Source organism: Cyprinus carpio, chromosome B25, assembly GCF_018340385.1.
Source record: "Cyprinus carpio isolate SPL01 chromosome B25, ASM1834038v1, whole genome shotgun sequence".
Taxonomy (NCBI): Eukaryota; Metazoa; Chordata; class Actinopteri; order Cypriniformes; family Cyprinidae; genus Cyprinus; species Cyprinus carpio.
The window spans coordinates 21855319-21868803 of NC_056621.1; the positions used below are offsets into that span (position 1 = coordinate 21855319).

At 36.2% G+C, this 13485-nt stretch overlaps 1 protein-coding gene across 2 annotated transcripts in view; it reads left to right on the top strand.

Moving 5' to 3' along the window:
* The first annotated feature begins 5619 nt into the window (after positions 1-5619).
* The window catches only part of LOC109055245 (kinesin-like protein KIF15-A), a 40035-nt gene continuing 32169 nt past the window's right edge, over positions 5620-13485 (top strand). Inside the window, exons 1-8 of one of the 2 annotated variants that reach the window (XM_042753581.1) lie at positions 5620-5767; positions 6024-6048; positions 7713-7896; positions 7979-8055; positions 8132-8169; positions 8660-8757; positions 10117-10296; positions 10912-11121. In XM_042753581.1, the coding sequence (XP_042609515.1) occupies positions 5749-5767; positions 6024-6048; positions 7713-7896; positions 7979-8055; positions 8132-8169; positions 8660-8757; positions 10117-10296; positions 10912-11121 (831 nt within the window). In that variant the 5' untranslated portion in view covers positions 5620-5748. The remainder of the gene's footprint in view (positions 5768-6023; positions 6049-7712; positions 7897-7978; positions 8056-8131; positions 8170-8659; positions 8758-10116; positions 10297-10911; positions 11122-13485) is intronic. The other variant, XM_042753580.1, reaches the window with a different exon arrangement.

Consider the following 13485-nt stretch of genomic DNA (forward strand, 5'->3'; position numbering starts at 1 on the left):
CTGTACAGTACTCTTTCAGGTTCAGTTAATCAAACTCTGGATCAAACTCTCACAGACAATGTTTATATCGCATGTTATGAGCACACGGAACTTGATCTAAATGTCTGGATTTTCAACTTGTCAACTCAGCTACTTTAAAATGAAATGCACCAGGCCACTGTTCTTCAGTCTTATATGGGCCTCCCTACTGCTCCAAACTGTGTTCCCCAACACCGCAAAGGGAAGAGACAAAAGGGGCATTGAGGCTCAGTGGGCCTTTGATTCATTCTAATTTCATTTATGCAATTTATTTGACTATTATGCAAAAAAAAAAAAAAAAAAAAAAACGGGAGCAGTTGGGGGTTCTGCATCTGGGTGACTACATTCCAGGAAATTATGCGGTATCTGTCCCTTGGCATAACTGTGGCGGGAAAAGGCAGAGAGAAAAGACTGTCCTGCCGCCAGTAGTCAGCGATGGAGCTCATCTTCACTGAAGCCATGTAGAAAACGAGTCCGATGTAGCGGTACAGCTCATCAACACTGACATCTGTCCATTTGTACTTGCGGCCCTTTGCAATTGCCCTGGCAGCCTGAGCATTTGTGTTGTGGCACAGGTTTGTCACGGCGCTCTCTGTGAAAAACAGTTTGAAAAGACTCATGGGAGAGCGTGAGTCAGCAGCAGACAACTGCGGTCCAAGTTCCCGAGCAGGCAGGAATCTCAGAGTCTGTGCAACCCGGTCAACATCAGTCTCTGCTTTCCATGTAAGAGTCCTGGCTTTCTTTGCAGCAGACATCTGGTCACTCTCACATCTGTTTAAAACAAATAAATGGATAAAATGTGAGCATGGTGACAACAGGATCATTAAAAGAAGCAATTTACAAATGTGTATACTTTTCATTATGCAAGCATTTATATAAACATATCTGACAGTATACAAGCAAACATAAACTGTAAGAGGTAAAATGGCGGGTAAATGCACACTTACTTGTGAAGTTTCTCAGAGTTGAAAACTGAAAGACGCTTGTGTGCCGCTCTTGTATGATGTGCATGTAAAGGCATTTTCCTAAAGAAAAGTGCAAATAGTTGTAAACATTGATTGTCAAGGTAACATTCCAGTGCATGCATAAGTGATGGACAATTAATGGATATAGACCTATAGAGACGAGCTTTGTGTCTGTTGATGGGGCATCAACATCTATATAAAGCACTTTCAAAACATTTGTATCTAAGCAGATATTTACAAACACATTTATTTTCCTCTGAAGAGGCAGTCAACACGAATCAAAAGTAAACTATTCCTTTGGGATATAGTCTAAACATTAATTTTATCTAATGTTACATTACAGAAGTTCACATGGTTACAACGTTTCATAAGACAGTTCGATATAATGAAGAAAAAAGGACAATGCATTTCAGTCATTGGCTAACTAACTGGTTTCAGTCTGACAATATGTTTTAAACATCTTTACGATCATGCCCTAAACCATAATAAGGAATATGCGACTCTAGTAATCAGTGTTGGGAAGGTTTCTTTGGAGATGTAATAGGTTACAGATTATAAGTTACCCTATTTAAAATGTAATAGTAGTGTAACTTTTTCAATTACTTTATGAAAGTAATGTAACTGATTACTTTTGATTACTTTTTGTAAACTTTTCTAAATTTCTAATAAATGTTTATTTTCAACTGTTACTCATTTTTAAACATTAACACCATACATGTTTAACCTCACAGTAGAGCTCAACACTGCCAGACTTTCACAATCCTTCATCATTTGAATTAAGATGATCAAATTTGAACACATCCACCACAAAATCAGACTTTAGTACTGCCTTTTACTTTTGAGATTGATCTGAAGTTCAATGCAGATTTAAAATCATAAGAAATTGTTTAGTGTTATTGTTTTTGAAACCAAATCTTTGCATAACTACAGGAAACACTGCATCTAACAATGGTTTGAAAAATAATAATAATAAAAAAAATATTATAAATAAAAGCATATACATCAGCTCAAATATGGTTATAAGTCTTTCTTAACTCTAAAAGGGGCAATACATCGGGATTCTATTAGGAGGCGTAGCCTAATACAAATTGTGTTTTTTTTTTATTTATTTTTTTATTATTGATTTATTTATTTCTAATGTGTATATACCCCTGAAGACACCAATCTGTGTGCCATCCACGCCACGTCATAATCGTGGAGAGCGCGCTTAAACTCACTGCTGATTTACATCGTAAACCCCAAAGGCTCACATTATCAAATAAAGAGCTTCAAATCTGTCTGCAATTCCATGGACCATGTTGTCAGAAAAGAGGTTAAACGTTAAGATTTAACGTTATTTATGATACTTTTCTCTGGTGTTTATCTACTTGTTTTTTTTTTACTTGCTTGTCTTGCTCTTGGAAGCTTTTTTACTTTTTTATTTTGCTTTGTAATTTTTATTTATTTATTTATTTTTTACTCCTTAATCAAAAACCTGATTAGAGCAAACTGATGAAAAATTTAGAAGTCTACATTGGTTATAGCCCATTCGTTTCTTATAGTTATCCGCTACAGTTAAAATGGCTTATTCCTAAACTGATTCGGTTTATGTCAGAGTGTTGTTGTTACAAACTACTTTGCTACCAGGTGGGTTTAACAGTAAAGGAAAATGTGGATTATGTGCATACATTTATTTTGGTTATCAGGTTTATCATTTATAAAACAGAAGAGGTGTAAATGTATGGTTTGACACAAGCAATGAAACATTTATTTAAATGTACAATTTAGCTTGAGAACTTAATACATGAATGTACTGCCAGCACTTTTGTACTTTCATCTATCTGGTCAAGAGTTTTATCTTTAACTTTATAGGACTCTTAAGCTGTAGAGGCCACTATGTCTAGTCTAAGATGATTACAACACAAGGATGATCGGCCAACTAGTCATTTACATTTAGTCATTTTGCAGACGCTTTTATCCAAAGCGACTTACAATTGGGGGATATAGCAAACAGGCAAACAGACACAGGAAGTGCTTGTTATAGCAAGTTTTAGGTATTGTTTTAAAAAAAGTACAAGCTAGAAAGAGAAGGAATAAATAAAGATAAATAATTTTTTTATTAAAATTTGTATTTTTTTATGAAGTCAAGTAGCTTCGAAAGAAATGAGTTTTCAGCTGTCGTTTGAAAATTGTCAGGGACTCAGCATTGTAGATAGGGGTGGGAAGATCATTCCAGCAGCCAGGAACGGTGAACGAGAATGTTCTGGAAAGTGATTTTGAGACTCTCTGTGATGGTACCACGAGGCGTCGCTCACTAGCGGATCTCAGACTTCTGGAGGGATGTAGATTCTAGTAGTGAGTGGAAGTAGGTGGCTGCTGAGCCTGTGGGTGTTTTATATGCAAGCATCAATATCTTGAACTTGATGCAAGCCTCAACTGGTAGCCAGTGCAAGGAGATAAAGAGAGGTGTAACGTGGGCTCTTTTGGGCTCGTTGAAGACCAGTCGTGCCGCTGCATTCTGAATCATTTGTAGAGGTTTGATAGCACTTGATGGAAGTCCAGCCAGAAAAGCATTGGAGTAGTCCAGCCTAGAAATGACAAGGGCCTGGACAAGAAGTCATGCAGCATGCTCTGTTAGAAAGGCCTGATCTTTCTGATGTTGTGCTATTCAAACCTGCAAGATCGAGCAGTCTTTGCAGTGTGGTCTTTGAAGGTCAGCTGGTCATCAAAGATTACACCAAGATTTCTGACCGAAGTTGATGGGGTAATTGTAGAAGAACCTAGCTGGATGGTGAAATCATACTGTAGAGTTGGAGTGGCAGGAAAGCTAAGAAGCTTAGTCTTTGTCAGGTTGAGCTGTAGGTGATGTTCTTTCATCCATGACGAGATGTCTGCCAGGCAGCCTGAGATCCGTGCAGCTACCCTTTGATCATCTGGTTGAAATGAGAGAGAGAGCTGTGTGTCATCAGCATAGCAATGGTAGGAGAAGCCATGTGCCTGTATGATGGGACCCAGTGATGTAGTGTATATGGAGAAGAGGAGGGGTCCAATAACTGATCCCTGAGGAACACCAGTGACATGTTGATGTGCTTTGGATACATCCCCTCCCCAAGCCACCCTGAAAGACCTACCAGAGAGATGGGATTCAAACCAGCGAAGTGGAATCCCTGTGATGCCCAGTGATGAGAGCAGACAGGAGGATCTGATGATTGACAGTGTCAATAGCAGCAGATAGATCCAGCAGAATGAGAACTGGTTATTTAGAATCAGCTTTTGCCATCCACAAGACTTCAGTGACAATATAAAATGGGTGTTTTTAAAATAATATAAAATGATAAATTATGAAAGAGTATATATATTATTTTCACAGTTTAATGGTGTGTGTGTGAGCATACATATAATGACAGCTGAGGGACATTCAGAGCACTGATTACGTGTAAACTTGATTACGTGAGCAGATTACAAAATGAAGTACTTGTAATTTGAGTAAATTGCATTTTAAAAATACTTTTAATCAAACTACAGTTACTTTTTTATGGATTACATGATCACATATTATTAACACAATAATAGCAATAATTTATTCATAATTTATTGATTCTGCCTAATTCCTCTTTTTCATCTTTCACCATCATGTTCCTTTCTAAAATAGCCTTCCACTTATACACATGAAGTCTTCAGTTTTGTGGACATTCACACAGAGATCAGTCATTAGTCAGCTTTTGAAAATCATTTCCAGTTTAAAAAGTGTTTCAACATTGCATCAATGAAAAAAATCATTTGCATTTGAATTATCACTCAGGTGGTTATTTTACCACACATTACTTTGGAATGCGTTTGTCTTTCAAACACATTAAAGTGCGCAAATTCACAAACTTTTTTATCATCTGATCCTCTTTCACCTAATATATTTTTATTTGAAGTTCCTCTAAGATTTAAAAATAAATATTTTAATAATGAAGTATAACGTTTGCATGTCCACAGTTCCCTGTTGGTTGTGGCACATGACATGCAGGTAAACAAATAAAATATTTATTTTTTTTTCAGTAAGTGGTTTATTTTGATTCAGTAAAAAAAAAAAAAAAAAAAAATATATAATTTAATTAATTATTAGCTTTTCATTAAACTCCCAAACTCCCTGCAGTTCCTTCACAAACCCAGTTTGGGACACCTTGACTTAATATAACCATAAGGTTTGTGGTGTGGAGAACTGGTCACTGATGGTTCTTGGTTTATTTATGAAGAATATCTAATTATATAAAAAAGAAGAAAAAGAAAAAGAAAAAAGAAACACCTTGCTTTGTGCTAGACTAACTGAGACTTGTATTTTGTTGCTCTCTCGTTAGTTGCTTCTACTGTGTAAGTCGCCTTTGATAAAAGCGTCTGCTAAATGACTAAATGTAAATGTAACAATAAATAAATAATATACTGTCATCAAAATATTTCTTTAGTCAAGCAACCATTTTTTTAAATGTTGTCAGATATCAGGAGTTGATGGGAGAAATATAAAGATTAGGAATGAACAAAGGGTAAAGGAGAATACTGGAGTGACAAGGTTAAATACACGACCGATTTTTCAAGGATAACAGGTAAATAACTGCGAAAATACGACACTGTGAATAATGTAGGTGTGAAGTCATTTCAGAAGATGGCAGTAGTGCAGCATCGGGGGATGCAGGCTTCCGTTAAACCAGAAGAAGAAGAAGAAGAAGAAGAAGAACGAGGCGCCAAATGTTGTCGCTCTCCTTCATGAGCGGAGGGAGAAAGAGGAATACAGTAATGAATCATGAATCTGAAAGCCAAAGGTGACGATTTTATACTCATGTTATGAGTTAATGTACTGTTTACAAACTTCACGTGATACTAAACTAAATATCCGAAATGTTTATCTCTTTTGTTCACATCTGATAAGTGATAAAAGATAATTGTTATCATCGGAGGGTAATGTTAACGTTAGCGCACCTTAATGTTTCAGACAAGCTTTTGTTGTCATTTCTATTAGCGTATTATTTACTATAGCTTTGCTTTTTGAATGAATTGTATTGTTTGTTTTCTGTGCAGCAACCGCGGAATCAAACGCCAACAGGTATGTTTTCGTTATGTTTACGTTAAATAAATAAAACATTACACCGCTAAAAGATGCTAACGTGACGGTCCAAAACAAGGACTGATTTACAGCTAAGCCAATGTTTTACATCATTATATACATCGAGTTTGTTCGTTTTGGTAGCATTTTTTTTTTTTTAGCATATAGTCGATAATAGTTCATTATGCTGGTCTGTTGACATTTGTCTGTCATAAACAAATTAATAGCGATCCACATTTAAAAGACTTTGTGTGGTGGGTAAGATTTATAGATGACTCTGAGGCAGATCTGTGGGCTTTTCATTCATGCTTGAACACTGATATACTGTATATTTGAAGCTCAGTTTGGATTTTTCACTTACTCAAGTTCATTATTTGGATTAAGGATAAAGGAAAACTGCATGCAACTATTTTCAGAAAAGAAACGGACAGGGATGTTATCCTGAGAGCAGACAGTTTTCATCCTTTATGGTTGACTGATAACATCCCCTTTGGACAATTTCAGAGGTTAAAAGAATTTATGATAAGGAGGAGGATTTTGACATCAAGATATGATTCAAAGATTTAAAGAACTGGGATATAAAAACAGTGATTCATAAAGCATACAATAAAGTTAAAAGCATTAGTAGAGATGAACTATTGGTAAAAAGACTAAAGTAAAGTAAGTAATTCTGAAAATTCAGTTTATTTTGTTACACGATACTGTACAGAGGCAAATAAAATAAATACAATTGTAAAAACTGATTGGGAAATCTTGATAAATGTGATCCTCGCCACCTTCCATTGTGTTTAGAAGAGCTCCAACTATGAAAGATAAACTGATAAACTTAGAAGGTCAAGCACTTGGTTATGTTCAAATGATTACAGATGAAATTACAGATGTGGTAATTGCAATCATTGTGAGAATACGGTTAGAACAAATATATTTATCAGGTTGTGAGTTTAAGTTAAATTCATTTATCAAGTGCAATTCTTCATTTGTGGTGTATAGGTTGAAGTATCCGTGTGGTTGTGTTTACAAAGGGATGACTAGAAGGAAGTTAAAACTGAAATTAGCAGAACATAAGAATGCTGTACGGATCTGTAATTCTCAATATCCCAGGGCTCTTTAATTTTTTCACAAGTGCCTTGGATTTATGAGTATTTTGATGATACAAAAGAATCCCGCAGCCAAAGAGCACAGATTTATGGATTTTTACACCCCAGCAGCAGTTTTTTTGCTTGATTTTGAATGCACAAATTAATAGCACTTTGTTTCTCGTATCTTCGCTAGTTATTAAGCAAATTAAATTTGCTAAAATAAATGTGGAGGTCATTTGTATAAATAATTTATGCTCTACTGAGACCCCAGAAGTTAAATTTTTGTCATCATTAACTCACTCTCAAGTTGTTCCTCCTCTGTATGAGTTTATTTCTTGTTCAACGCAAAGGAAGTTATTTTGAAGAACATTGACGGTAGCCATTGAGTTTTAAAGTATGGAAATAAAAAAAGCCTTGGAAGTCAGTGTCTACTGGTAACTACACTAGTCAGCATCTGAAGTAGATCAAAACCTTTCATCAAAGTTGTCCTAAAACTTAAAACCAAAACGTGTTCTTGTCTTAGGACAACTTAGATTTTTTTTTTGGTGTGTGTGTGTGAACTATCCCTCTGAAATCATCCTGCAGTGATGGAGATGCCATCAAGGTGTTTGTGCGGGTTCGGCCGCTGACTCAAGGCACTGGGTTAATGACAGACGGCGATCACAGTCTGTGCTTGACCGTGTCCACACCGCACACCGTCAGACTGCACTGCAAACCAGAGCCTCGGACCTTCACATACGACCATGTTGCTGACATGAACACAAGCCAGGTGAGGCGGGGGTCTAGATTCCTCTTCTCTGGGTGAAGATGAGTCGAGTAACCCTCTCATCACTGTTCTTCATGTCTCTCAGGAGGAGGTTTTCTCCAGTGTGGCTAAAAACATTGTGGAGTCGTGCATGAACGGATACAACGGGACCATTTTTGCCTAGTGAGTTCCTGTGTGGCTTGTATTAAAATGTTCTAGAGCTGTGGCACATTCATGATGTGGTGTGTTTGTTTTTCAGTGGACAGACGGGCTCAGGAAAGACCTTCACCATGCTGGGTGAGTGATGAAGTCTCGTCTCAATAACCCTGCTAGGTAAATCTGTTGTCAAGTCACCATTATGAAGATAGCACTTCTTACAATGCAGATTGTGTCAAAGCAGCTTTACAGTATTAAACAGGGAAATAGTGTCGAAATAGTGTGCCATTCTCCTCTGGCCAGACGAAACCAGCAGTTTAATTCTAGGTTGCAGCAAAGTCAGATTGTGCAGAGGACGCGTGTTTTGTCTGCGTATGAGGACAACTTACAGTAGGTTTAATTATGTGTTTGGGCGCTTGAGATAACATAAAAATGCTAATTTATCTACTGCAATGATATTAAGACAAAACAAGAGGCATTTGTTTAGAAAATTAGCTAAAACCCATTTTTCCAACAAAATATTTCACATGATTTATTTATTTATTTTCATTTTGCGGTATGCATCAGATGTTTAGCCAGCGGTCCGTGGGCATGACGTCTGAGGCTGAGACTATATTTTGTGTGTGTGCAGGTCCCTCAGAGCTGGATAACTTTTCTGATGAGCTGCGTGGTGTGATTCCTCGAAGTTTTGAATACCTCTTCTTCCTCATCAACAGAGAGGTGGAACGGGTAAGACAGGTTTCATTAAATATAACGTTTGAGATAAACTTAACATTGCATTAATTGCAGTATCATGCTGTTTTTTGTTGTGTGCTTATATGATTAGGAATCAGGAAGCACTTTTTTTTTTATTAAGAAGCAGTTAATTGAATAAACTTGATATGTGGCTAGTTTAATGATTCTGGGATGTCTGTGTTTTTCACTGAAGTGTACACCATAGTAAAATGCTGCTCTCTGTTGGATAAGGAAATGCTGAATTAGTTCATTTTAAAGAGAGACTTTACCCAAAATTTGAACTTATGTCATCATGTATTCATCCTCAAGTTGTTCCAGATCTGTGTGAGGTTCTTATTTCTGTTGAACACAAAAAAAATATATTTTGAAGAATGCTGTTAAACAAAACAGTTGACTTCCATGGTATGAAATCAGATACTGTGGAAATTAATGACTATAATCCATTGTTCTTTTATATGTTTTCTTTAGTGCTTATCTGAAGAAAGAACAACTTGAGGGTGAATACATGATGACGGATTTATTTATTTATTTTTTGGTGAACTTGATCCTTTTTATTTTGTCATGAAGTGTGTTTTGTATTGGTTCTCATACAAAAGCTGAGAAAAAGCAAAGTTCAGCATTCAATACATTGTTACAGTCAGTGTTGGGGAAAGTTACTATTTATTACTTTTAAAAGCAATGCATAGCAATATTGCTATCCATAAAGTTACTAATTGTTACTTGGTTACTTTTTATGGAAAGTAATGTATTACGTTACTTTTCATTTTTGTTTGTCACCTAGCCTGGCCTTTCTTGCTTGTTTATCTGTTTATAGTTTTTAAACCCAAGTTATATTTTTGACAACTGTAAAGGCCCTTTGACACCAAAAGTGAAATGAGTAAGCCTCTGTGAAAACAAAGTAATTTGCACCATTTGTTTGAAGAGCAACTGTGATATTTCAAGGTAAATTTAAAAGTAATGTATTGCTTTTTGCGTTACTTGAAAAAAGTATCTTAAATATGTAACTCTCGTTATTTTAATGTGTTACCCCAGCACTGGTTACAATACACTGATGCATAGTTGCATACATAAATCAAAATACCTTTTTTGGGGTGTAGATCTCACTTCAGTTCAGTTTTGAACTGCTTTAAAAATATTTAATCATTAATTGCATGCAACATTGCTCACAAAAAAAAACAAAACAAAAAAAAGGTACCATTTTATGGATTTTTACCCACCAGCAGCAGTTTTTTGCATAATTTTGAATGCACAAATTAATACCACTTTGGCCTCAACCTCAGTGTACCATTTTGTTTAAGTGTTCTTAAATTTTTTCATTTAATGTGTTTTCTCTCTCTCTCTCTCTCTCTGCAGTCTGGTGGGATGAAGAGCTTCCTCTGCAAGTGTTCATTCATAGAGATCTATAATGAGCAGATTTATGACCTGTTGGACAGTGTGTCCACCAGCCTGTTCCTGCGAGAGGACATCAAGAGGGGCGTCTTTGTAGAAGGAGCCGTGGAGAAATACGCAGCATCTGCTGCAGAGGCCTATCAGGTAGGGGTGGGCGATATGGGAAAAAAATCATACCTTTAAGACCTGAACGCATCTAATATACAGACACGCATCCAATTTTCTCTCAACTGTTTACTTTCATTTTAGACATAATCAACTGAGTCTAAATGTAAACCTTGTGTGTTTTGACTGTATAAGCACAAAAGATAACTTAGTTCAGTAATCAGGGAAAGAACAGCATGCGAAACCTTTAACCAGTAAGGGTTTTAAGCACATGCTAATAATGTACTTTTGTGACTGCGAATAAGTGCAGTGTCCTGTAAGAGTAACTCTACCGCTGAGTTAACACTGAAGTGAATGGTATGTATGTATGATAATGTATGGTTGTACGGTATATTGATACGGCTGCGCCAGAACTGCAGCTGATGCACTGTAGCACAAAACTACGATATTTCTTTAAAAGCAGAACGTGGAGACATTTTTATCGGCCACGATCAAAAATCTTCATATCGCACACCCCTACTATCAGGTCTTACACATGTTTTTAAACACTAACAATAATATTTATATCTACTCTAGCTGCTGAAATATTTATTCATACAATTTTGCCATTTGTTGGGAACTTTGTGATTTATTTCTGCGTGGTTGTGTGTGCAGGTGTTGTCGATGGGATGGAGGAACAGGCGAGTGGCGTCCACCTCAATGAACCGCGAATCATCTCGTTCACATGCAGTGTTCACCATGACACTGGAGTCAAAAGAGACTGCACAGGAAGTGGTCAACATCAGAACCTCTCAGCTCAACCTGGTGGATCTCGCTGGCTCAGAGAGACAGAGGGACACGCACGCAGAGGGTTCACGGCTCAAGGTGCTTATGCTGTCAAAATGTTCAGTTTTCAAACAATTAGAGGTTTAGGTTTAACAGAAACGCTTGCTAGTATTACTATTATTATTTACACTTTTACCATTAGTACAGTGAATATTTTATTACAATATTATTCAACTTGAATATATTTCAAACTTTATTAATGCTAATGTGGACCTGTATTTTTTCCCGCTCTAATGTAATTGACAAAACAATTACCAACACTAAATTAATTGAATGATTCATTAAATCATAAGTCAGTGTCACTGAATGTCATTTGTATAGTGTTTCTGTTGCTTTACAAACAAGGCTGACCAGTGTTGTCAAGTATGAGGTTTTCCTGTGGAATTGGGTTACTTTAACACTGTTGCCAAGAGTTTTTCATGTCTGCGGGTTGAAACGACCCCAATAACGTGATATTTAGCCCCTGCAATGCAAATTTTACCAAGGGAACCTCACCAAAAATATGTGTATTTTACTCCCAGAAAGCGATTTTTACCGGGGAATCCCCCTCGAAATGCCATTGGGCTAGTTTTGAGTAGGGGTGCTCAGATTAGGATTTTTGTGTTTTTTAATAGAAGGAAGTGTTTTTTGATACAATCAACGAAACCAATCTTTTTAAAGCCTTTTTTTAATCATGTAAAATTATTTACTGTAATGCTTCAATCAGGATTTTTAGACATGTATTCAGGGCCTGAATTTCATTTTTGAAAATGGAGGGAATTTCCCTCTTATAGGTGACTCCTGTGAGGAGATGTTTTTTTTTTTTTTTTTTTTTAAAGGGGTGGAGGGGAGCATTTTTTTGACATTTTTCAAAAATATATATTTATCTCACCTAAATGTTCGATCATGCAGTGCATTTTTGTTTTTACGCTTGTGCAATTGTTGCACAATAGCTTACACACAGCACAAAACAGTTGCTCAAGTAAGTGGCAAAACATTTAAACTACTTTTCTCACGTTATCACAAACATTCTAAATTAAAACTTACCATTGACAGAAACAGTCAGCTCTACTGCCCTTCCTTGTGCTATTAAATAAATTAACGATAATTATTGCGATATAATTTTCCTCGATAAAACGATATGAAGAATTTCAGTAAAAAAAGCGGAACGAAAGAGTGCTAGTAATTTGAAGCATGCCACTTGGACTGTTTATCCGCTCAGATCAAAGCTCAAACAGTGGCATGGCGCAAGCAGCTCACTAGAGAAATGGCTCATTGATTTTAAACAAGTTTACAGCCAGATGAAACCGTGCTGACTAACAGTAGAACTGTGTGCAACGATACAGTCAGAAGGCTTTTCAGTCTACAAATCGCCATCATTTACCATGGATTTACTGTAGTAACACTAACTGCACTGTGGTATTGTGATAGAAATTTGGGTATTTATATTGATTTTCTTAAATTATTAATGTTTATTTTTGTTGAATGTATTTAAGTGTATTATATTTTTAATTATTGTATTTTTGTAATTAATCTATAGCATGTGTGCATTTAGCCTATACTAAGTTTTTAGACTGCTGTTTTTCATACAAATACCTAAAAACCATATAGTTGTTTTTACCATGGTATTGGGTAGTGCTGTGCAATTAATCACATATGATTGTCACGCGCATCTCGTCAGTAAAGCCGATTCAGTGATTAGCAGTAAATCTCCATCACCTGCTTTCAGACGAAGCAGCGTTTACTACACAGAGCCATAGTTCACTGAAAAGTAGGCGATATCACGTTCAGTATCGCAGATCAAATCTCCTGCGATACTGAATGCGATATTCCATAGCTCGTCAGTGAACTACGGCTCTGTGTAGTAAATGCCACTCCGTCTGAAAGCAGGTGAAGGAGATTTACTGCTAATCACTGAACTGGCTTTACTGACGAGATGCGTGTGACAATCGCATGCGATTGGTTGCACAGCCCTAGTATTGAGGTGTGCTATATGTGTGGTTTTAACTGTTTATCATGATTTAAATGTATGTTACTAAGTAAAACCAAAAAAAAAAACTCTAATTTGACTTTACCATATAAAAATGAGGTTGCTATAATTTTTACAGATGTTACTGATTTTGATAATGAACATAAATTTACATCTGCATCCTTACTCTACTACTAGCTACTACTACTATCAAATGTGCATTTTTAAGAGACAAAAGAGTTATATTTATATATTAGGGGTGTCCCCGACTAAGGATTTTCATAGTTGAATCAGAATTTTCGAATCTTGGCAATATTTGACGGATAGTCTAATCATATGTTTGGGGGTGGGGCAAAATACAGTCGTGGCCAAAAGTTTTGAGAATTACATAAATATTAGTTTTCAAAAAGTTTGCTGCTAAACTGTTTTTAGATATTTGTTTCAGTTGTTTCTGT